Source organism: Hylaeus anthracinus, unplaced genomic scaffold, assembly GCF_026225885.1.
Source record: "Hylaeus anthracinus isolate JK02 unplaced genomic scaffold, UHH_iyHylAnth1.0_haploid 0, whole genome shotgun sequence".
Taxonomy (NCBI): Eukaryota; Metazoa; Arthropoda; class Insecta; order Hymenoptera; family Colletidae; genus Hylaeus; species Hylaeus anthracinus.
The window spans coordinates 22,461,462-22,488,259 of NW_026533254.1; the positions used below are offsets into that span (position 1 = coordinate 22,461,462).

Below are 26,798 nucleotides of genomic sequence, written 5' to 3' on the forward strand. Positions count from 1 at the left end.
TCAAGGAATTCGTACTAAATATTATACTTTGAAGTTCAGACGTTGCAAATATATAATTCAATTATTTGTGGATTATGATGCTATCAAATAATCTCATATCTTGATCCGTCAATTTTCTAATAATTTTGATACGTTCATTTACGCCAAGTCTCTTTGTTTGGTGTTTCAGGGTCTTCAAGATGAGACTCACGAGAGACACGAGTCTATTCCATGAGAATGTTGCCTTCGAGGGATCGAATGGACGGCGAATTGCGTTCGATCCCCTGCACGCTTACAGCGGAACACTCGAAGGTGAGCGAGCGGTGAATTTTTTAAATTTCTCAGTCGAAAGGGAAGTAACTCATCATGGTAGAGCGGGCAAAGACGAACGAACACCGCGAGGATAATTCATTAAAATGGAACCCATGTTGGCGAACATAAAACGAAACCGACTTTTCCGCATTTTAAACGCGATTACGCTCGCTTTGTTATCCGTGAATTCTTAAAAGTTGCACGGTTCTTGAGTGGAAAGGCAAAAAAAAATAATCCCCAGAATGGAATCTGCTTTCATCTGAAAGTGTATTGACGATGTTACTGCTTCCATTCAATCGTTTTTGGTAAATCAGGAATTGTCATCCAAATCGGAGTTAAAAATTTTAGCCATTTATGGATAGCTTAACCCCCTATGGGCTAAATTATTATTTTTGCGGATAATTTGCAAGGCGTTATTTTGACATTTTAGATTGATGCCAACTGTCATAAATATTTTTATTAGTTATCAAACACATTGTATAATTAAGACGTATTCGTCAACTGGTGAAAAAAATTAAATTTACTTATATATTTACGATATATTAGCATGTGATCTGAAAGTTACACGGGCCCATAGAGGGTTAAATATAATGTTCTCGTTTAATTAATGAAGTAACATTGCATAATAGAGTGAGGATCAACTGATACGCTTTTGAAGCCAGGATTAATTATCAATCTGGTCTTCTATGAATAGTCAATTAATTCAGTTAAACCAGGGTGTACGTAAATCGAAATTTATCCAGTTCAAATTTTTATTTCGGTATACTTCGATGGAAATTCATCTAGACAAAACGTGATTCGTTTTTTGGATAAAAGTATGCCGAACTTTGTCGGAAAAGAGTGTATCTTGGCTGCAGGATCAATCCTCGTTCAGCGACGAAAAAATTTACGCGCGTGGTCTAATGAAAGCACTCCCCGGCGCTGGTTCCTGAATCTCGAAGAGCGTGCGAAAAAAAAGGAGAAGGAGAAAGGGGGAAATTCCGGTTGGTCGGCGGTGAAAGGGCCACTCGACGATTCCCTTTCTTCCTTGGCCCAGGATCCTGCCGGTGAAATTAAAATGCAGATAGCGAATCGATTCGCCGCACTCCCGGCTTCGGTCTTCAGTCGATTCTCGGGGCGAAATATCTCGACGATATTAAACCTTACACCGGGTGTTCAACTAGAAACAGACCGCCTCAAAATCTGACTTAACTTCGTCTAATTTTTCATCGCAATATTCGATAGAGTGATTAATTCTGCGAATAAAAATGTAAGGGTCCATCTGTTCTACAACTAACAGCTTCCGAGATATTCGCTGCTGTTATTCGAGTTTCTAGGGGTCTGACACGAGAGAGACTTGAGTCGACATCTCAGTCAATGTCGATCGTAGGGAAAATTTGTACATTACCAAGAGGTTCCTAAATTTAATTTCTAATAACTTTCGTTGTATACATTTTTGCTGTAGAAACAACGATAAGTGAGATAGCGTCCGTTTTATGGCTGGTGCCCCAAATGATTTCCTTTCGCGATAGAATAACGTAATGCTACCTCATTTAGCTTTTAGGCGTGACTTCCAATTTCGTTCCAACTGCTCCAGTCCCTTTCTGCGAAGCTTGAAAACCATTTGATTATATAGATTGTGTGGATATTATAACGGCTTACTGCAAATGGAACGCCCTGTACATTTCGCGAGGGTTTTGGCGCGATAAACCTAGTCGAAGGGATCGACGGATGGTTCGGTACGCAGGGTACACGTGAACGCGTGTATATTAAAGCCACAAGCCGTGCAAAGGCTGACTCTAGATTGAGGAGGAGGAGGAGGGGGGGGGGGAGGTACACGTTCAAAGGAAACACGTATATGTTCTCAACGATCCTTCCGCCATTTGCGTTTCTTCCACTCCGGCTCGTTGTCTTCTTCACTGTAGGTATATCCACGACGGAGTTTCGTTCTCCATAGCTGCTATAGTGTTCCGTCTGTGGAGCGATCCTTTGAAGGATTCTCTAGTCGATGATCATTGTTCGTTGCTTTTGCCATTCGGCGAAATTTCCATGGGACGAGTATTTCCTTGTCTTGTTCTAGGACGACCATGTTTCGTGGACGGAACTACCACGAGAGGAAAAGTTTTCCCCAAAAACTCGAAATTTCAGAAGACCTTTCACTTTCGACTGTCTTAATCACGGAAAGTTGCTTACTGCTAGCGAAATTAGGCCAGCGTTGCCGCTGCCATCGAGCTTTCGATTCAAAATTTCACGAATGCCGTTTAGTTAGCCGTTTCGCCCGGAGTTTACGGAATTATACTGTCTGAAATTGGGTTAGTGGTTTCGGCGCGAAGGCTTGCCCAGAGGGTGAAGATCAAGGTGTCGTTCTATCATAATATCTAAAACTCTCGAGGTCGGTTACTATTTTTTATTGAGATGGTGCACTAAATAGTTTCTTTTTATAGATACTGTAGATACTCAGGTACTTCCACTTTCACGCGGCACACCCTATATATAATAATTTATTCCAAAAACAAGACAGTTTAATTTATCAAATCGTGTCACGAACACGAACGCAACATCTCATCCGTTGCCCGTTACGCTCGCCAAATGCTCGTATCAAACGTGTTTTTCATTTTCTACTATAGACCCCCACCTCCCTCTCTCCACTTCCACCAAAACCTTTCGCTTTTTGTTTTTTTTAAATACGCTCCGGTGTAGCTAGCTTGTCGCGAGCAGATGGCACATAGGTGTTCGAGATTCAAGTCACGCGGACGTTTCTCGCGCGTTTTATTCGATTACGTCGATTTTAAAACGTAATCCCACCCCCACCTCCCCTCCCCGGCTGATGCGCGTAACGAAATTTCAATAACGCGTTACATAACCATGCGACGAACATGCCGAATGAAATTCGAGTTGAACGAAATTGATTTTGGACCTTTAAAGTAAATACATATTCAATTAGCGAATTAGTTTCAACGATCAGAACGTAATGTTCGTAAGAACATTCGAACATGGGAAACGAATTTTGTTGCGTTCAAATGGTAGTTCGACTGAAGGGAATTCGTAAAATCCACCTTTATTTCCGGCTACCTACCCTGCTGAAACGCAAATAAAAAAATACCATCATTTTTTGTAATCAGAAAGGCGGTGTTCCCCGTTAATAAATTCCGAACGAAGCACCGCGGTCGATGAATTTCACCACCGCGACGATTCACCCTTTTCCTCGACTTTTTTTCGCGCGACCTATCGTTCCCCACCACCACCCCCTCCCCCCCTCCCTCCCGGTCTCTCGTTTTTGCTCGCCTGTTCTTTGTTTACTTTAATATTTTTTTTTTTTTCTTTGGACACATTTCGCGTGTTCCTCCGCTTCTGTTCCACGCTGCGCCCCTTTCCCCTGTCTCACCACCCCTCCGCGCCTTTACTTTTTGTATTCGTCGCCCCCCCACCCCTCTCCCATTCCCCTTCCAGTGGCAACGATACAGCAAGCCAAGTGGGTTATTGGATGGTTTCCAATATGCCCGCTCGCTCGACCACTGCGGTACTTTATGCGCCCTCATATCATTTTCACGGTTTTTTACGGGGTGGCGTTGCCCCCGGGACAGGGGTTACTCCCGGCTGGATAATTTTCGATGAACTTTCGGCGGACAGGTTGATTAGACTGGCTGAAAAGTGAGGTAGTTTCGCGGTCAAAGGGTTTATTCGAACTTTCCACCTCTCTTTCACCGTACTCGAAAACCTTTAATATTAATTAAAATACATCATAATTTCTGCTTCTAAGTGGTTCTCACAATACTAATTGGCTTCAGCATGAGACAGAAATCGCTACCTACCTAGCTTTCGAGTGAATTCGTAATGCCCCACTTTGTCACTTCAAATCGGCGACGATCCCATTGTTAACAATAGTCTGAATAGAGTCGTGTTTGGGCTCATTTTCATCGGGAGAACATTACCGATCCGTATATAGCACTTCCACGAACATATAACAACGCGAGAATGTTAATTAATCTACTTAGAAGTACTCCAGCACGCATTTCCCACGAGAAAGCTGTTTGTTCGTAAAGATTTTGTGCAAGTATTTCCGCGGGAAGCTTCGCCGCTCGGTCAAACTTTTCCATTAAAGCAGCGACACTGGGGTTATTTGGGAATTTCATCGAAGATAACGCGAACTATGCGCGTGTAGAACGCATAAATATTCATTGGGGTCCGGCAAAATGAACGTATCGCCGGCGTGGGGGCGCGCCGTACGCGATTAAAGCTACATCCTTGTGATGAGAAAAGGAAAGAAAACCCGGGGCCTCGACGATACATTTTTATAATTAAAACTTCAAAGCTCCGGCAATTCCTGTCGCTTTTCACCCTAATAACACGTTTTTTATGAGCGCCTGCCCAGCAAGGCCGGGATTATGCTCTCCGGGCTTTCCACTGCTGTTTCAAGATTATTAATGAATATTTTAATAGGAGTAGGTAACAGGAACCTGGAAATATTACGCTCGCTCGACCGCAATCAGTTGCATTTCCAAACAGAAGCGTGCTGGGAGTCGTACAGCATTAAAGTATCAAAAGACGTTTCACGATTAAACTACCGCCGTCTCTCTCCTGTTGCATTTTTCCCCCTCATAGAAAACGCGGAAACAAAGGACTGGACGTATTAATTCGAGGATTAATATCCCGTTTCTCGGCGGCATCTGTTTTCCGACACGTCGAAATCCAACTCACCGTTGCCGCGACAATAGAAACACGCCCGCGCAGGGATTCGCATTTATTAACTACCTCGTGTTAATTAAACTTGTTGCGTCCATGCACTAATCAATCATTGAATTACAAGAGCTCCGGACGATTCATTTCCGTTTAATGGGTTTAATTACGTTTGATCCGTCGATGTCCCAGAATGTTCTTCTTTTCACGTTGATATCATATTGTACCTTATCCTCTAATAATCCCGGGAATCCTATATTACAATATATATTTAACATATTCAAACAACGCGTTCCCGGATTCAACGCGGGTATTGATATCTCCCGTCATTATTTCAATGAAAGGGAGCTGCTCGTTAACGTTACCAATCCGTATTGTAACATTTGGCGAACCGTCCTGTTTGAATTAAATAATGTGCATTGCGTATCGACAATCTGTATGATTATATGATATATAAAGAAATGTTTTGTGAATTGGGTCCGCCATATTGGATCAGCCATGTTGAATTCAAAAAACCTGCGAGTATATTCGTTATCAGCGACCATGACATCCATATTCTACAAAACATCTGTATGATTACATGATAAGAAAAGAAATATTTTGTGGATTAGATCTGCCATATTGGATCAGCCATGTTGAATTCAAAGAACCTGCGAGTATATTCGTCATCAGCGACCCAAGACATCCAGATTTCACAAAATACTTAATGCGGAAGTCCTTATTCCTCAACTGAAAGCCTTTTGATCAACGTGAGAAGCTGATGAGCCTCGTCGGAGAGCGGAGGCGCCGCCACTGCAAAGCTGAAACGAATCCCCCGAATCAATGAAATTTCGAGTGAATCGGACGTCGTGGAGTCGTGGGATTGGAGGGCGGCGCAGCGTAAAATTCGCCGCTAACGAACCCGAAAAGCACGAAACAAGGTTTCAATTTACGTACAGCACGTCCGAGGAAATCCACAAACGGCGGAGTCAGCGATTCGCCTAGTCTAATAGAAGACGGCAGCCGGCTCGCGCGACAACGTCTTCGCGGGAATTACCATCGAAACGACGGATCCGTTGGGACCCAAGCGAGTGTTAACCCTGGATCGTAGGACGTACAATAACGTTCCTCGTCATCCTCGACGGCGGAGCGCTAAACAGCTACTTTGCAATCTCCTTCGGAGCTTCCCTCGCCCGGGCGGTCTTCAGGCGTCCAATTTTAATCATCTAAAAGTCGCGGAGCAGTCGACGGGAAAGAGAAAGAAACGTCTACCGTGGGAAAGGTAGGGACGTCACTTACGAGGAATTGCAATTTTCTCTAAAGACTCTGAAAGACGGGGAAACCTCCCACCTCCACCTCGCGCGCTGTCCTAGCCTCCCCCAACGCTAGTGTCGACTGAATTCTACGGCGTTGTGCACACCTCCCACCGAGCCATTTGTCTGGAGCAATTTCCATCGGCTGACGTAAAAGTTCATTCCTACTTTGTTATTGACCAGGACTACTTGCTGGTTCAATGACCACTTGACCACGAGTTCCGACTTGACTATAATTTGATTATTTGATATATTTTATTATAAGGCACGGGCAGCAGTGTTGGTCTAAGTGCCTGCGCGTGTTGCTTCACATTTCCGAATCGTTGTAAAAACTCGAATATCGTCAATGTCTCTTGATAAGGAACGCTGACATCGTAATCAAAAAACTGAAATATGATAGTATTGGTAATCATAATATATGAGAAAGTCCGTCCTTTTTTAAAATTCTAAACCACCTGTAACGCATATAAGACGGATGTCGCATGAAAATTCTAGATATTGAATGACCTAGATAAATGGTATATCAAGTAGTCTAAAACCGTATTCAGTCAGACATTGATTTCCATTTTATTATTGACTAGTTTTAATTCCGGCGTGATCAGGCACAATACAGCGCTACTGAGTCGTGTGCTGTAGCCTGAAAACTTCATGGAAAACGGCACTTATTGCACCTAAGTAGTATGAAACAGTAACTAGTCAGACACAAGCTCAACCTATATCAATTCTGCTAACTCGAATTCCGTTAGGGCCCAGTGCAGTGCTATTTGTACGAGTATTTTAACAAAAAAAAAAAAAAAATAGTATTTTAAGCCTTCCCTCTCTCATTTCCATCCTTCGATCTGTCCCTTCGTGGCAACCCTGCAAATGAGAAAGCGACTGCAGCGGTGCTGTCAGAATTCCGTCGCTCGCGGAAAGACGTAGCCACGATGGTAACCAGACCTCAGAGGGGGTGTTGCTTCCGTTTCCCGCCGTCTGGCAGGCAGGACACTGGTCCTGAGATGGGTATCGCTTACCGAGACATCTCGTTACAGACAACATGTCTTAATTACCTCCTCCAGTTACCAGCTCCTCGATCTTCCCTTGACATTTCCATGTTGGGAATCGTCAGCAGTCACTTCGGAGTTCGTAGCACTTCGGCAAGTGATTTCGTAGGATCCGACGTCGACGACGGTGATTTATTCCTCGCCGAAAGGAGCGCCACATGACCGTTTAAGTAGGTAAACAGTCGGGTATTGGAGTTGCGAAAACGGGACATTCGGCGGAGTGATTTTCCGCAGACTTGTCAAGGTTTACTTATCCAAGTCCCCTTGTCAAGACGGAATATTGTGTTATGCAAAGAAGACGCTCTTCCGAGGAATTGCTGCTTTTCCAGACCACCCCTGAATTTCGTGTCTCTTTCGGTAGAAATACTCGATGGCGGACGGAAGTTCTCGAAGAACAACTCGAGTGGATGGAGGAAAATGGAAAAGGCTAAGCTAGAGTGATGACTTAAGGTGTCTCGTTCGAGCACCCGGTTGTGTCTCCGTCTTTCCTTATGCGAAGCCACCTCTAATCAGGCGAGGAATCGGCGGTCAAAGGTCCGCGAAACCGACGATTTAATCGGCCCAAGCCTGGCCCCCGAAATCGTCCATTTATAATTACCAGGGAGACAAAGACGAGCCAGAGGCCGGGCACGATACCTTTGAGGCTGTACGTCTCTTTCGTTATGAATGAATCCGGCAATGAGTTGGCACGGCACCAAAGGATTTCCAGGTGGCCGCGAAATTAAGCTCGACCCCGGCCTGAAACCCTCGGCTGCAATCTATGCTTCACCGAATTTACTGTCCTCCGCTTCCACGACCCGTAGACGACTTCCCTCCCCCTCCAGGCTTTGCCCCCTTGGACCCCGGGTGCAACCGACGCCGCGACAACCCCTCCTTTACGGTGTTCCCGGCCGCGCAGCCACACGGGACCTCCTGGAAGCGTCGCTTCTAACCTTCGTCTCGAAGTAAGTCCTGCCAGCTGCTACCCGGGGGTGATTACTTCTTCATATTTTACGCTCCGCCGACCGCCGCCTCTCATCATCTTGTTCGCCCGTGCTCCCGGAGTTTGCTCGAATGCTCCATCGCCTCTCCCCGACCCGGCGTCGTTCGTCTACCCCATCCCATCGACCATCTCCTCCGCCCGAGGAGAGGTCAAGTCGCTTCTTCCCGGCGGAAACTCGTCTTCCGGTTGTTAATCGGAGGAACCGCGGGAAAGGCGGAGAGGGGGCAGCGGCGGCGGCCCCTTCCATCATGGCCGGGATGAAAGTTTAATCGGGATCGATCCTGGAATGCGGACGTCGCGGTGCGACACTGGAGCTCTTCGGAATAGTTTGGGAAGGTGTTCCCGGAAATTGAGGCCAATACTTCCAGAGATGATTCCCTTCTTCTTTGTGAGCTGGGACAATCGGGTGTCGCGTAGAAAAGGTTTGGCCTGATTACTGGGGACATCGAGAACGGATGTTGACGGAGATTCTGGAGACGTCCTTCGGAGGATTCGATGCATTGTCGTAGGGCTCGATGTCTGACTTTTGGGTTTTCATGTATTTCGATGTTTGAAGGCGTTGCGGGACGTTGCGAAGACGTCAGAAGATGTTAAATGATTTTGGGATACAGCAGAGAATGTCATCGGATGTTTGAAGATATGAGAAAACATCAGAGAACATCATGAAACTTTAGAAGACATCAGGAGACATCAGCAAACATCAAAGGATGTTAATAGATATCTGAGCAAACATCAAAGGACATCCATAGATATCTGAAGACATCACAGGACACCGTAATACATAAAAAGATACATGCATCCTGATGTTCTCTGACGCCACCTGATATCTCCAAATGTTTCTCGAATCTTCAATCCTAACCTTTCGTCCGAACAGCTAAATAGTATCCTAACGCAAACTGATGTCTTAATACACCGTTTTAATCGATTTTATCGATCGAGATGAGCCCATCGAAAGGCAACGCCTCGCGCCGAAATAATTACAATTTCCTAATGGCGCTCGAGTGGCAAATTACGCGAAGCTCGAACGTCGAAACCAGCGGAATCAAGACGAAGCGACTAGCGTGATTAAACTCATTTAGTTCCGTGTGTACTCGTTAAGGTCGATGACTAAACGCAAATAAAATTAATTTACGCGTGTCAAAGGAAAAGACTTGCTCCAGGCAAGTTTCGTTTCCAAGGAAATTCATTCTTTACGCGGACGGCGATACTTTTGATCCGACTCGCGATACTCTAATTGTACAAAGGCTAATTCCGCTTAATCGTTACCATCTTTCCGATGAGACGGCGTTAAACCGTCGCCGAGGTAATTTTAATCGCTTCGCCGATAAATATTACTCCGCTAACGCGATACGAGCCAACGGAACCAAAATATCCACCCGAAGTATTTCGATTTCAGTGGAACAGTCGAGTGGAGTAAAGAGTCCCGCTCAATTTATTCCCACCGTCGTCGACAGTGACAAAACTGCTCGAGATTACGCGCAAGGTATCCGAAAAGCGAACGTTGTAATCGAGTTAACGCGTAATTTCCCAAGCGTCGCCGACCCGTTCGAGCTCAGCTCGAATAACAACCCGTTGTCTCAGATTCCAACAGCTTTTCGTCAGGCTTTCGGCTGCTGGAAGGGTCACGTGTCTCGACATTTTAAACTCCTACGCTATTTCACTTGTCTTTCGGCAAATCCTAATCCTGCGTTCTCGAAATCCAACAATTGCAACCTGGCTTCCGGGTAGCTGCCTCGATTCGGGTTAGTTGAAGATCACGTCGCAGAGAATATTCCTGAAAGAACACCAACTCAAGGTCACCGCTATTTTTCTTTTACGAGGGTCATTCAAATATAAATCGAAAATTATGTACAAATGGAGAGCCGTATTTTTTTATGTATTTTTCTTCAACAAAAATACATTTTCTTCGTCAGATAGGAAGGTTCCTAATTCCCTTAGGCAAAAATGCAGCTGGCTGCTCACGTGTTTCTTATCCCCCGATGCCTTCTGACATGTAGCATTACCGTACCTGCGGTAACATTCAAGCAAGCTCGAATCCAACGAGTCTTCTAAACATCGAAGTGGACCTATACGCGTGAAGCCTATTATAACTCGCGCAACAGTTGCTCCCGGTGTGGCCACGAAGATCAGTTAACACGTGGGCAAACAAAAGTTTCACGTGGGCAATTATCGCGCCACGAGTTCCGAGCGACCAAGGTTCGTCGAATTCCAGGCTTCGCAACGTACTGCAAATTACCTATCGCGTCGCGAGTAACGGCGCGTATCGATTGCTGAGGTTACGAAACCAATTTCAACGACGGAACGAAGGTTTCCGCGGGAATGACGTTTAATAAAGTCGAACTTCCGGGGGCGAATGGGGCTCGTCGACGTACGCGCGTACCAAGATTAAAAGTTTCACTCGGGTTTTTGCCACGTTACATGATCGCTGAAACTCGATAGAGCTGAAATTGAACGAAAAATCCCCGCGTTCTGTTACCAAACCAAGAGGAGGTGGGGAGGGTTTGAAAATTGAGACGAACACGTTTCGTAAAGGGGTAGTTAATCCCGCGGCCGGGTGAATTCCTGTTCCCTGAATTAGCCGAGCTTTTAAAAACCGCGGAAGCAATTTACGGGCTTTTAATGCACACGACGATTGTTTCCGGAGAAATATTTCCTGACCGGGGTCGGGGGGGAGGGTTCGAAGGAGGAAGCGAAGGAGGCGGAAGAAAGAAGGAGCACGGTTCGCGCCCGGAAACAAATTTCATCGTCTCGAAGGGGGAGGATGTAACAGCTGGCGGTAACAGGATAATTACTTCTTAGCATTTCACGGCTCGCCGAATCTCAGGCACATTGTGCGTCCATGCTCGAAGGCATCTCCTCCCCCGGAGACGTTCTCAAGAACTCGTGGACTCATTGGTCGTGAAAAAGATTCCCCTACCCTCGAGGATCCTGTGATCAGCGAGCATTCGCTTCGAATCTAGTAAAGTAACCCGTGTAGATTGACTCTGGGTTCGAAACTCTGCGTGGCTGATCAATTTCAGTATACCTCTACTGTGTTACTGTCACACAGTTGGATTACGAAATGAAAGTTAATCGAACAGACATTTATTAGTGTTAGCAATTATTCTTGGGCGAATGTTTGGATATTTTCTAGCATGGACGGTCAGTTTTAAAAGAATAGAACATCGATATCGATCGAAACACCTGGCTGATCTCTGCCACGATGAGACGCCCATGCGATCAGCCATAACGAACTCGTTCCTCCCGTCAGGAGTTAATAAAGACCAGGGTCGGTGCCTTAACCTGGAGCTTAAGCCAACCGCGATAAAAACGTACGAAGAGGCGTGCATATTCATTTACCGCTTAATTGGAAATTTACGGCCACCGTGGAATATATTACGGCATAACGAGACCGTGCGACGTGGATTTCGCGGTCGCGAAACTCTAACCGCGGACGGGGGCCATAGATCTCTCAAGGTGGCAAACATTCATCGCGTATCTCGTTTCGAAAGTGTCTCTGTCGCGGCCGGATATAAATTGCTCGGTTGTGGATATTAAAAAGAAAAAAAAAGAAAAAACAAATACACAAAAAAAAAAACATCGAACGACCTTTCCGGGTATCTATAAAACGTGGCGCGAGAGCTCGTAAACACCGAGGTGGTGTCTGCTCGCAAGCCAGTGAATCGAGCAGCGAGTTTCGGGAAACGGATTCGTTGTTCCGTCGAGTCTGTGACGCGGCCAACGAGAATTTGTTGGGCGACGCTGCGGTATTTTGCCGTGGGGACCGAAAACACCGTGCCGGGTGTCTTCGCGTGAATTTGTTTTCCAAACGCGTATCACAGTGCGGTTACCGCTGAGTGGATGAACAGAACAGCGTTGGTGCCATGTTTAGGGGTGCGATGGGAACGTCTCGATGGGTGTAAGAGGTAGAAAAAAGGAGGTATTGTCAGCGAAATAGTGACACACTCGAGTGCTGGATCGCTTAAAGCTTCCGTTACCCATATGCTACATCTGAAGTAGAAGTAGAAGGAAAGTGAGACTGGCCAGACGATGGTCTCTCCCTAATTCCTAACAAGTCTAATGGTACATAAAAGAATGATTGTTGAATGATGTATTCTATCCTAAATTATTTATACAGAATGCAATTTAAATTTACAGCGAATAGTATACGACTACAACTAGTCGGACCCCGATGCCTCTCTTATCCCACGCCGATACTGCTTAAAAACCCTGCTAGTCCGATTAATCTCCATTCTATACCACTTAGTCAACACGATATTATAATTACGCAGTCGAATTCACACTGATGGTCGGTTGGAAAGCTCGCTAATACAACTAATCGAGGAATAATTAATACATACGAACCAACATCTCGCGTTTATTACAAATTAAAATTCGAATAACTTTCCCGCACCTCCTCCACGTATTCCCGATAATTCCCAGGGCGGTGATCGAACAAGAATCGATCGACGAGCGGAGAAACGTAACGGAACGTGATCGATATCAGTTGCGACGACAGGGTGGATAGGGGGTGAGCGTGGAGGGACGCAAAGCTTGGGTGGATTTAATGGGGTATAAAGGTATAAAAATGACGCCAGGCCGGGAAGGGGGTGGAGGTGAGATACGGTCAGCGTCCGCGGTATTTCATACTAATGGCCAGATGTTGTCACCTCTCGTCGACCAGTTTGTCTTAAGGGGCGTGCACAGAGGTCGCACGGAAGAGCCCGCCTTATAACTATACGGTAGAGGATATTTTTCCGCGGCACGAAATGCCACCTGGCCTGGCCCCAGCGTCCCAGTCAGATAGCTTAATCGCGTTTCACAGAAAAATGTTTCAACTCCACCCCACCGCGGCGGGCTTTATCTTAACGGGAGCACGTTGTTTCCTCGTACGCAGGGGCGTGGTTTATTAAATTAACGTCGAAATCCATTTCCATCGAATCTTCTAGCAAATTGAAAACTCGCCGACGCCGGCGCGAAACGTACCGTGCAACTTCGTCGTCGAACCTTTTGAATTCGAACTCGCAATCGCTTTTCGCGTATTCGATTCGGGGAAACGCGTATTTCTCGATCTCCGCGCGCGGAAGATTCACTTCGGAAACTTCCGCAGGTGCCGGCGCACGCTCGAGAACCTTGCGAATCGTTGATGACAAGTGTCGAACGCCCATGGAGACGGACGTTCAATCTCGAATTCTCGCCCGAAGAAAACCGGAATCGATAGTAACCGAGCGACGAAAACACGGCTGGGTTGAAAAGACGAAGTGACGGCGTGGTACGGGGGAGGGGACGGCGTCTGAGCAAAGAAAGAACAACTGTTCACGGTTCGTTCGCTGCGCACAATGCAAACACACGTAGACGATACCCGTGACAATGCTGCCTCGACGAGACAATCTTTTGGGACTCGGGATTCCTGTTGCGGGCTTAAGGATGTCTGGTCTGGAACCTCGGTGAAATCCATTTTTCCTCGCACTTCCTTCGAGCAGTAAGTGTGGAGAACACGTATCGGCAAACCAATTGTCAGAACTCGAAAGATGAATAATGTTATATATGGATTGCGTCTGCGTTGGATTTGGGGTACACGTGTAAGACTGATGTGCAAGATATCTAGGAATATATTTCGCTTTAAACATAATTCCTCTATAACACAGAAATTATCTCTTCAAAGTTTCTCTTCAAAGGACCCTTTAACAGCGTCCCAAATTCAATAATAATTATTCTACAGTAGATACACCCTCAAGAGTCATTCACATGGCCAAACAGCTTCCCTTTATGACGTTCAAGTAATTCGAAAACGAGTAATTACCTAAAAAAAAATTGCGCACTTGTGGTGTACACAAAGTGTGTGCTTAATTTGAAATATATACATATCCGGTAGCTCGTTCAAAATTAATATGCAGAGACATAAATATGCGCTCTCCAGAGTGGGTCCTCAACTGTGGGGTGGATCCGTTTGTGGCAATAAATTTTCAACGGCAAACAGTGACGGAAGGGCCGAAATGACGCGAGGTCACCGGGGAGAACGAGTATTAATTTATGCAAATCCGACGCTCGAAGTCTCGCGGCAATTCTGTCAAACGTCGAAATCCCTGGAATTGACGCTTCCAGCGAGTTAGGCGCGTATTTCGCCTGAAGTGTCGACGTATCTATGAGGGTGGAATTTTTGTTCCGAGTTCACGCGTGCGGCGAGATTGAATGGCTCGTCCTAAATTCCGATTCGCGTAGAATAGAAATGGAAACATTACGCCTGCTGGCCGATGAAGAAATAGACCATTAAATAACGAAGGGTATTCAGTCATTAATAACAGACATTTTAAGAGTTGAATTTTTCAACTTTGTCCATTAAACGAAAATTCTTTCTCAATCTCGCTTTGAGTGAATATTATTTAAATTACGAATCCTGTATCAAATAAGCTATATCTTCACTAAATTCGAGTCCAGTTAGACTCGGAATCGAATAAAGAATTAATCGTAATTTGCTTGTGCAAGTAACAACATGCCCCTTGAGAAGCCAGGTGAACGCCTTGGAGAGTTCACGACGCAAAAATAATTCCGGACGCGACACAAAGCGGTTCAATTTTCATTATCTCTTCTCTGGTAACAAAGGTAGAACGGCGTTATTTACGAGCAGACATTTTCCGACAGCCTTCACCCGTCCGCATCCGGGCGTCTGTTATTTTTTTTTATCGCCCTAGCTTTCCACAATTATCGCCGTCGTTCCGTTATCGTCAGACGGCCGCGATATCTTACCCCCTTAATTTTTCACTTTCGCGCTCGTGCGATCACCCCCGAGCCGCCGCGCAAGATTGTCGGAGGGCAGACGGTAGCGACCCCGCGCTCGTAACTTACGGGAAATATAAATTAAACGTCGCGCGTTTACGCTGCTTAGTTAGCGGGAGAATAATAAATTCTAATGAAAAGCAACCGGCGTCCGTGGTTACACGCGTGCACGTGCACGCTCGGGGCTACGGCCTCTTTGAAAAGTTCGTAATTGCGTCGACGAGGGGTAGCAACCCCTTCGTCGCAAACAATCAACCATCCCTACCCTTTTGCCTCCCCCCCCCCCGCCATTTTCCTCGCGATTAATTCGGCGTAACTCGTTGTCGTTCTAAATACTTGCGATTCAGATGACTGCGATTTGTCGAGTGTCGGGTTGGAAAGGGGCGGTATGGGGGTGGGAAAGAGTTGATTGCAGTCTTTGGCCGTTCACAGATGGGAAGTTGTTCGGGGACGGAGATAAACGAGGACGATTGCGAAAGAGACGAAATAGTTTAGAATGCCGCATTAAATTCTGATGGGTTCAGGATGCTGTGAGTAACGGAACGTAGGATATCTCCGACGTGTGTCTGTTCTCGTTAAATTCGATTATAGAAATTGCTAATGTGAACTAGGATGTGCCTTTTAGAATACAATACTATGCATTTCTTGGTGAAATTGTGTCTCTGCCGGCGTTTAAATAAAAATGTATCGCATGTTTACTTTATCGTCGATCGTACTACTTGCAGGTACGACTAAATCTCCTCTCACGTCGATGCTAGTTACGTCTTTATTATTTCCATAATTTGTAATAAATATATACTTATTAGACCACATATTTATGCTGCGATGAGGTGACGCAAATAGTTTGAAAACGAAGGAAACCCTTTCCATTGAAATGCCCTGTCGCTCATTGTTCTTGTAACGTAATAATGTAGTTTTAATCGACTATTCCGTCCATCGTGCGCGTCAACTTCGCGCGCGGAATAGCACGGGCCGATTGATGTTAAACCATCCCGGCCCTGTGCTCGGTAACGCGTTATTATTTGCAATAATAATGGCTCACGAAAAGACCGGCTCATATCTCGCGTAACTGGATTAGCTTCGACAAATTGAGTTCCTGATTGGCTTGGTCGTTCGATCAAAGTCATCTCTTGTATACGAGCATGTAACATCTAACCGCCGGCACCGCACAGTACATGTGCAGTAAACGCATGGCACACGAATGCACGTTGAATTTTGCATGCAATTTCAACGAGATTAGAGCGCGCGTAAAACAATCCACAAGGAACGAGTTTTTTCGAAAATGACAAACAGGGACGAAGTGATAATTTCGGGGAGTAGTATTTATGATCCTTACGTAGACGGCTGTCCTTTGACGAATCAATAGGCAGGTCGATTGCGCTGTCGCGCCTAGTAGCGTATCAATATTGGTTCGTTATTAAATATAAACATTAGCCATTATTTAATATCCTACGCGTAAACAACAGTCTGCGCGTGGATCAGCTCTCGTATTTGACGCGCGACGTTACGTTTGTACGTCCGTTACTACAATTTTACCCTCTCAGTTTTTTAATTATTTTTGATACAACCATATTTGCAGCTATCGACCATTTCGACAAACCGACCGTCATTATCTGCGCTTATCCCGCGCCCCATCGATTTCCACATTTCGTATTCCAGAATTCTTGGTCGCGGACCAAATTTTTCAAAACACACTCGACGGTTCAATTTTCAAAGTGGCAATCTCGCCCCGTCATTATCACGACGAACAATCTGCATTACGAAACTTTTGCCACTGGACATTCGCGCTCGTTCCATCCGTTCGTAGAAATTTTCAAAATTACCGGACCCCTCCATATTCGCCTCAGTCATCAGGGTTTTATTATTACCCCTCACGACCGCCTCTGTCTTTCGCGACACACTCTACAGTCGCGTTGGTGTGTAACTATTATTACGGTTATTCCAGCGTTGGTCAAATGGAGGCCAACCACGGTGCAGCATTATTTACACGCAATTATCTCTCTGACAGAGACGCCCCCTTCATACGTCGCGAGGCCAACTGGAGCGGAACTGCAACAATGTTAATCGGTTCCCACGCAAGGCCATTTTGCGGGCCAATTTTTGGCACCCCCAGACCGGAACCTGGGGGATAGCGACGCGAAACTTTCGCACATAATTGGCAGCAAGTAGTACGGGAACGCGGTCAGACAATAGCTGCTGGCTTATCGTTGATGCACACTACTTGACGGTGGACCAGGGCTGACCGAACACTGTCTGATTCTACTCGAGAGGCTTCTACGCGAGTACAGGTCGGGAAAATGATTTCCTTAGGTTGCATTCGACCTGATATCATGTAGGAACTTATTATTACTGTCTTGCTGTATAAAAATGAGGGTAAAGAGTAATGTAACTGTTTCATAAAATGTTTAGAAAATGCCGCAGGTCAACGGTGTTTTCGTTTTAATTAATCGCCCGTGAATTTCATCGATTCCCGCTTCGGATGTCTGTCCGCGCGCAAATCGCGCGATTATGACATGCTTGTTATACGATTGTTGCTCGTAAATGTAACGTGAAGTGCGCGAACGAGCACGCAACCTGAATACGATGGCATTCAATGCCGAATACAAAAATCTGAGCTAGTCATCGGCGCGACAATAATTCATATCCATTCCGCGGGCATTAATTCGCCGGGTTGCTACGCAACACAGCCACCGATAAAGATAAAATATTCAACGAAATGGGAACGTAACCCGCGGCTGGGATGAAAGGAACCGCGAATCGAATGAAAACTGTTCGAATAAACGATGCACGTTTCAATCTGTACGCTGAAATGGCAACGGAGGCGAACGCCGCCTTTGAATTCGGATAAAGGGAACACTTGGAACGAAATAGTCACAGAAGGGAATCGGAAATACGTACACCAGAAAGTAATTTGATTATTCTTAATGAAAATTTGACTGATTCTTAATTAAAATACTGATAATGAAATTCATATAATACATATTTTATATCGAAGGTTTGACTTTTGCTGACACTTTCGACATGATAATCTGTAACTGAAGAATGGATACTCGTTCGCGCTTGAGAAAATTTCAAGACACGTCCGAAGCATGCTCAAATACGTATAAAATATTTGAAATCGACAAATCTAACGCTTTTTTAAGAATTAATGTACAAAGGAGGCCTAAATTTCCGTTCCTAGACCAGACGAAAGAGGGTAGTCATGGTTTACATAATTTATTGCACAGGGTTTAAGTGTTGGAATAATTCCTACATGTAGTGTGCGATTAAATAGTACTTTTAGCAGTCCGGAGTAGTTCGGTTTAGCACTTTATCGAGTAGTTCAATTAATAGCAAAACAAATCAAAGACTTTCTCGTCAGAAGTCGGAATCCTCGAATTGACGATATTCCCTTCCTCCCATTACGCGCGATTAAACGAATCGATTAGACGAACGGAGGTGGATAGACGCTTCCGCCGCAAGAAATAACAGGTCGAATGGCTTTCAGGAAATCAAATTTTACGCTCGAAATCTTCCCAGAAACGTATCTGGCGTCTGGAACAAAACAAATGTACCGTGACCGCAGGGCCGACAATGGAACATTCGCATGAAAAGTTTTCCCGTGCATCCTCTCCCCTCTCCTTGAATGTAAAATGTTCTGTCCTCCCCCTCCTAGCCGGGATTCTGGTCGGATCTTCGTCCCTATTTCCTCGGATCGATGGATTTATGGTATTCGAAATTTGCGTTCGATCCTTCTACTCGAATTATGAGAGGATTCGTTGGAACTGAAACACACTGTAGCTATCATGGGAACAGAGTGTTACTCTGTGTACTACATATGTTCCTTCTTTTTTCGGATTAACCAATTACTCATTAATTAATTAGCATCGTAGATTTCATATTTAGAACAGTATGGTAGATGTCATGTAGCTAGAGTAAGTAGAGTAAATATACAATATAGCGGTCGTGTCTGACCGAAACAGGATGTAACTACTGCAGGCACATTAATGTGATGTTCTTGCAATAAATTTTAGTAGTATCGAATTACCGTAGTTGGCTGTATATCAATTTATACTACATATATGTTTACATTATATGAATTTCAATTGTTTCACTGACGGTAAAAACATTTACAAAGCAACGTGTACTTCGCTCCGTATGTACAGATTAATGCAGTCATCTACAAAGAAAACACGGAGCGCTGCGGCTAGTTGGTCTATTTTCCAAGAATATCAATTACCTCGTTTTCCGTTTTTAAATATTTCTCACAGTCGAACGAATTCTCCGTGTGATTGCGTTCGTTGCAAGCGCAAATCCCGAGGAGGAATTCGTTATAACAAAAAAACGTACAAATTCGTCGACGCGAAACAAATTCACGGTGGGAGCTTGCACGTAAATCCATATTTTTCGCGTAACTCGAGTCTTATTGCATATTCTGTAACTTCAACAAAATTCGTCGATCATACATGCACGCCTTGACTAATGTGTCTGACTATATCTCATTATTTCTACTTAAATCACTGTCTGTACACATTCCCAGTGGTATAATGTTATCCAATCCAACTGAGTCTACTAATTTTTCAAATAAAAACGCACGAGGTACTTATAATACCGCACACTAATATAATAGCGCACTCAACGTATTCAAACTCAGAAGGCAATGGTCAGACACGTTTGCTTCGAAGACGGAACCCCGTGCAACAAAATTTTATTACACATTTTTGGTTTACAGCCACGTCTAAAATTCAATGTAAAAAGTTTCCTACTTGATTGCAGCGCTCGAATAAACTTCTGTATTCTGTCGTCGATCGACGACTGACGAAAACGTATAACGCAAGCAATCATCATTGAGATAGTAACCATCTGTACAGCTGGTAGCCCACTCATCTTTATCAGTAATTCAGGTCTGGCTCTTCTGTTCGTTTACCGCGAATCGAACAAGGTAGTCAAGGAAGGGCGAGGTTAGTTTTTTTCCATTTGCGACCCGAGGGAACGATTCGTCGAGCGGGCGAAGGATTTACGATTATAATTGAGCCGTCGATAAATCAGATGCGCCTTTACGCACTGAAGGGCGGACGGAGGTAAAACCCATCGACCGGAAGCGGAAGAAATTGGTTGGGAAACAATCGACTCTACAGCTTTCGTGTCGGATTGGTTTGGTTTCGAAGAGTTCGATCCGATTTGGGTTACCCTGAGTGTTCAGCTCGATACAATTCGTTTGTACGTTTCACGTGACGTGTATTGATTTCAGATCAATGGACACGGTTTACTTCGGTCTCGATATGTTTAATAATGCCTGTCTTCGTTGAAAACTGCTTAAATTTGTTTGCTTCGTTTTGAGAATGTAGGACACTGTATGCTTTAATTTCTTAGCGTTACATTTGAGACCAGAATTAGGCCTGAGAATGTATAATATATATCATCTGTTTTGATTTGATCTAATTTGATTTAATTCATTCTGGTTTGAACTCATTCACTTCAAGCTTCTATTACTTAAAAGCGTCGCAATTTCTTTCACACCAATTCTTAACCCAATTCTCTGATATCCTCTACATCGCATTTAATTCTAAAAGTGTTTTCATCTCTTTATTTCTATTCGAAGACAATCAAACGCATTTAATTCAACTCGTCTAATTCGGCTTCGCATTCATATTAACAGCCGTCAGCCTGAAACGTTTCGAGGCAACGAGGGCCTAATTAAAAAGAATTAAGAAGGTTAATATTTGTGTAGAATATCATTAAATTACCCGGCGCCACCCTCAGACGCGGTCATCACGAGAAAGAAAGATACCGGGTGGTTTTTCAGCCAGACGGTGAAAAAGGAATATTAAACGTACGGTGAAACGAGCCGTACGTATGTATATGCTGCTCACGTAAGTGGGTTTTCATGTAAAATATTTCACGAGAATGTCAGTCCATCCGTATATCTGAATCACGAGATACTTCGTGCGTCCGCTCAAGACCACCGCTGCCATTTTAATTTACACTTTATCTCCGCTGTTCCGCTACCTCGAATTTCTCTCTAATTCACGCTTTATTTGTCTAGGGCCTCTCGAGAGGGATCCGTCGTTAATCCCTTGCTCGTTTGAATTCTGACTCGTAAAATTAGAAACACGAACCGCGAGCGGCTGAATCAGCAACACGCTTCAGAAACTAGGGGATCACCGTCTCTGTTTCTTCCTACGTTTGCGAAGATAATCGCCCGAGTGTAGAAACCACCTTCGGAATCCCCGTGACTATTACTTTCGACGTCTCCTTTCAACCTCGTGAATGCCAACCCTCGTTTCGCTATCATTAGTGCCATGATAGCACTTGAATCAAGGAGAGTAGGACTCTTACAATTTTCAAGGCCATACATCAGCTGGTAATATATGCTTCTTATCCTGTGTAGCTGGCATTTACGAGAAATAGACTATTTTAATATTAAAGCAGCAACACCATCTAGCTTGGCAACTGCACTAACGCTACCTAGAGTTGCAGCAACACAACGAATGAGAAACTTAATGACACGAATAACGTATTTAGCGTGTTATATCATTGAAATTAATTACACTAAGGAATGCAACTACTCGATGGAATCGTGCCAGCACTTTATTCTGAGACTCCTCGGAGAAGAAACGCATAGTCAAGCTGCCGAAGCGTTCTAGAATCTCGTAAAACCCGAGGTAACGAAAAGTCCAAAGAATTTTCGCGAGTACATCGAGCTGAGAGTGATTCACAGAGAGAAAAAAGGCTCGAGTCGAGTTAAAGGACCGGGAACGGGTCGGTGAGCATGATATTTCGATTCGTCTCCAGGTTTACGTGCGAGCGGTCGTCTGGAAAACTCGGAATAAGTAAATTTCACCATCGCCCTCCTCCCCGATTGTCGACGGAATAATCGTTGCGCGGCCAAAGCCAGAGTGCAGCTGAGAATGTGCTTTACGATGCATTCTTTTTAGCCGTCTCACTATTTCTCATTATCTGCGACTATCAGTAGCCACCCTTTTTAGAGTTTTGCTCTATTTTGGGAGGAGAAGAGGTGAATGAGTGCAGCAGAGTTTGAGGATTCTCTCAAACAAATAAGAAAAACGTGATAATGATATCTCCATGTTTGAGAAATATTTTTGTACCTCTACATTATTTCTTCATCTTCTTGTCTCGTCGTTGAAGGGCTAGATGGCGCTGCAGATGATAGAACGTTAGATGGCGCTGCTGCAGCTGGACCTTACTATACCGTAGCGATAGTAGCGCCATCTAGCATTGCAGACTGAGTGTATTATGCCACCGCGATCCTAACCTAGCTCATCGCCATACCATTTAAGCTATGGTCACGCTTTCGTACCACCTCTCACGCCGACGCTCCCAACTATGTTATCGCGCAATTCATAGCAGTGGTCTGCCAGCGTTCCAGGTATGCGAGGACGTTATTCCCCATGGCCACAGTGATAATTCTAACATGGCCACCCTGCAGGAAATGAATGTAGTATACACAGAGTGGAATGAAGTCCAGCCAGTTGGGCTTGTTTCCCAGCTATTGCCAGCGTGAGCTGAAGAAATATGGACGATGGAATGACTCCTGATCGCGAATTCGAGCAAATTTGATCAATATTCGAGGTATTTTTACATATAGATGTAGGTGGAGAGTGTAAATAACTGGGGAAATTAATATTTCAGCAGTAGGACAGGGGGTGGAATTTAACGGAATGTATTTAGGAAAGAGTGACGTTTTAATTGTCATTCCTGACGAAGAGGTGATCAAGAAGTAGCAAGTAGAAGGAGTACGTCAGTTTCTCAGCTGAATTTTTTAACCTTCACCTCCTTGGGGTTGAACGGAACCACCCCTTTGACCATCCTACGTTCCGCTATTTACTTGGAGAGGGGAGATTCCCCAGGGGAAGTTCCTATAAAGTGGAAGAACTTGTGGTTATGCCAAAATTGGGACAAGTTTATGGGTGGGCGATTCGTGGATGGTCGAAGAGGACCAGTAGGCTCAACTCGCGTGATGCCGGTAATTACGCGTTGATTAATTGAGCGCTCGCGCCAAGCTACCACTACCCCGTAGCGGCGGCTGCCAACGCCTCTTTTTTTACAGGGAATTTATTGTCCCGGTCGGAGTTCACCCGTTTAAATAAACCGTTCCCGTTAAAATGTTCCTTCGCATTAATAATGCCGTATCTGATCGAAAACGCGCGACACAACGTCCGGCTGTTTCCAGATACACACGCTCGATAACACGCGGCATCCGCTTCAGCCGCGAACTTCTGTCGCGCGAAAAAAGAGGGGTGCTCAACTTCCGACAAGGCATAAATAATTTTTTTCGCTGATTCTTTGCATAAAGACCTCTCACACTCGAAACTCCTCCGAACGATGCCTCTGGACGTTGGACGACTAACGAGGTCGCGATAAATGACGAAATACTTATACACTGTGTCCCGTTATTCGTGATAAAAATAGGTAGGTTCCTCGTCCAAAAATAAGCGGACGCTGTAGAGATCTGAATGTAATTCGATTTGGACAGTCGTAAGACATCCATGATGAATCTTTCAATACTTTAGTTTGCATTCAAAATTGATTAACTTTCGTTCTGAAAGCCATTCTATAAAGATAGTATTGAATGAAAGATAAATGATATTGTAAATATAATAAACGAGATTTAACATCAATCTGAAAAGCCAACAAAATGAAATGTAATTAACGTGAAACATTTTAGCTGTTGCATATTTAAACAACGGAATCCGTATATGTTCTTCATTCATACGAAAGTTATTAATACTCTGACACGATGTTTAATGGATTTAAGAATAAATTAATCACCGGTGAAAAATTGGGACGTTCAACTTCCTGCTTGTTTCTAATTCTGAGCTTTAGTATCCACGCTGCACTCCGTCCTCGAAAATTGCCAAAACTCTCGGATGTGACACGGACGCTGTAATTCGACAAATTCCGTCCGAGCGAATTTTAACAACCGGACAGGTAGCGTCGAATAGTTTCGCTCGCTGCGCGAGCTTAATATTCGTCGAATCATTTGCGCCGGTGTTTCCAGGACGGGCATGAATTCTTAAGCAATTCGGTTGCGGGTATCTCGTTGCAGGGAAAAAATATCGAACGGTTTCCGCTCGATAAATTATTGTTTCACGCTTTGAAAAGTTCACTTGCGAAAAGTGTAATTCGCTATTGATGGGAACCTAATAGAGGTTTTTATAAAACCACGTTTTTTGTGATCAAAGACTTTAATAGAGGAATATAATTTGAGAAACCAATTTGAGTTGATGGTCGTAAGGACGTATTGTATGCAAATTCAAATTTTTACAGATTCAGATGAAAAACTGCGATTTAAAAAAGGTATGTCTTCTCGTCTAAACACTTTAATATGTAACGCCATCTAGCATGACGTCTGCAACAGCGCCATCTAGCGAAGCAGACACAATCGCGCCATCTAGCGTTACAGGAACATAACCAATAAGCAGCTCCACGACAAATATTAGGTAGACTGAAAAGTAATGTCGTTTCTTTTATATTAAATTCAAGCAGATTTTTAATAAATTTCTATTTTTAATCAGTTATGCATTCGCCGTCGTTATCAACAGCCTTTTGTTATCTAGTGTGCAAATTTTCAATGCCAGATCGATAAAAATCAACGAGTTGAGTGATGTACAAGTATTTAAAAACGACATTACTTTCCAGTCCACCTAATATAATACATTTAGCGTACTATATTATTAAAACTCCTCGAACAATAATGCGTTTAATATGTATTTTATTCTCGATATTTTATATATTTTGCATTCGTATACATCCTCGTACAATTTCCCACATTTTCATTTACCAAAAATGCATGAAGTTACGAAAATATGAAGTATCTGTTTCTTGAAAATACTGTTAATAATAAAAATTATACAAATGTCAGACATCAGGCAACCGTTAATAATATTCAAGCACACTCTACGTGTTCCAAGTGGGTATTACAACGCATTTTAAGAAATTTACGAATATCTCTCATTATTTACACAGTTTTAGAACACGATGACAGTTCGAGTCGCATGATTTTTTGCTGTGGGGAGGTTAGAAGAGTTAAAAATTCGCGAAATCGTTTGCACAGCCGTGTTTCCAGGACGGGCATGAATTCTTAAACGGGCCGGTGGCTCGTTTCGGGCGCGTCTCGTGGCGAGAAAAAAGTTTCCGTTAAATTTACCGAACCGTCGGTCGCCGGCCCATCAGAGCTACGTTAGTTACCTTGGATTGGCTTTTTCATTACGCTCGGGCCCGAGTCCGTTTAAAACCGGGGCCAATTTGCGCAACGGGATAAATCATTCATGGAGCAAATTACCCAGCTAGCCCGGGCGATCTCTCCCCGCTTGTTTTTCGGAAATCTAATCACGTTTCTTCGCCGTCAGCGTGCCGGCCGGACACACACGGAATTGGGTTGCCGAAAAGTTTCGGGGCCACGTTTTACTTTCGTCACGATTTCATTACTTTTTGATGCCCCGCGTAAGCCAGCCCGCTGTAAACCATCGCTGCGAAACTCGTTTTACTATTTAAATAAACACGGGTGGCTCTAATTCTAACTGCCGTCGCGATAGACGACTTACGGTGAAAGGTCAGCTAACAAAACTGAAGGAAAGATTACGATTTGAGAATTTTTCACGGAGATACTCGATCACCAAAAAAAAATGTTTCACATGTGTATTGACGATGCATCCTTTGAACAATATTTGTGGCAATTTTCATGCTAAAATGTCACTGTTTCATCGTAATTTTCATCTTCACATGAAGTTTATTTTATTCAATATTATTTTGTTTATCAAATTTTAACGAAGGGCCTTGATATTTACGTACGGCATATTTTTAATTGGTCATGAACATCGTTATTATTGTATTTCTAGTTCCAATTAGTAACAATAATTGAAATTTTCATGCATTTAATCAACACGATGAAAAGTCAACGAACACGATTTGTTTTTAATTTTTAATACTGTTATTTCCCCGATATCGTATTAGTGTTTGCCTATTCGTGTGCTCGTGTATATAGTTCACCGTGTATATCCAACAGGGAATATTAAATGCGTATTGACGAATCCGTTGGGTATTAATGGCACGTTGCAGTAGTTCTTCCAATATATTGTAATTAATATCGAATTATTTCCCTCAAAAGTTCGATTAAAGTTCTCTCATTGATGCGCATTCAAAAGCGAGCCGAAACTCATTCGCCATTTAAATTATACGCACGCGGCACCGAAAGCTGAATGTTAATTGTTCTTCGAAACAGTTCTCATAGGAATATTAGATATCACGATCGAGAAATTGTTTCAGAAAAAGAATTCTTCGCGTTCGTCGTTAACCCTTCACCCCACTTGTCAGGCTGGAGGTAAATTCATATTATTACTTCAAACGAAACGAGGTTTTATTTAGAAATTTAAATGTTATTGACTTATTATCTACAGTCAGTCCCATAAGGAGCCCTTTATATTATATTATAAAGGGGATTTTAAAATACAATGTACGTTTATGAAGTCTTGTAAAATTAAAGCAATCGTACCCTAAGGGGGGAGTCTGGTCCAGGTGATGTATTTTTATAATGCATATAATTTCCAGATGTAATCAATTTTTGTTATTGAAACTTTTTTTACATATAAAGGAACGTTCAAAGAAGAAAATTTGACAGTGTAAATTTCATTTGAATGTATACATATATAGATATAGTAGTCGGAAGGAAAGGATTCGGTCAAAACGGTGGGACGCATAGCTCATCGAATTTTTGTTTGTTGGAAGGTTTGATGTCCGCTAGTGTATGTATACATTCAAATTAAATCTACACTGTCA

The 26,798-nt window shown here is 43.8% G+C and overlaps 1 protein-coding gene across 1 annotated transcript in view; it reads left to right on the top strand.

Annotated features, from left to right (window-relative positions):
• Positions 1-26,798, top strand: part of LOC128896276 (disintegrin and metalloproteinase domain-containing protein 10-like) — a 166,816-nt gene that overhangs the window by 43,622 nt on the left and 96,396 nt on the right. Inside the window, exon 3 of the mRNA XM_054159527.1 lies at positions 170-291. Coding sequence (XP_054015502.1) covers positions 170-291 — 122 coding nt within the window. The remainder of the gene's footprint in view (positions 1-169; positions 292-26,798) is intronic.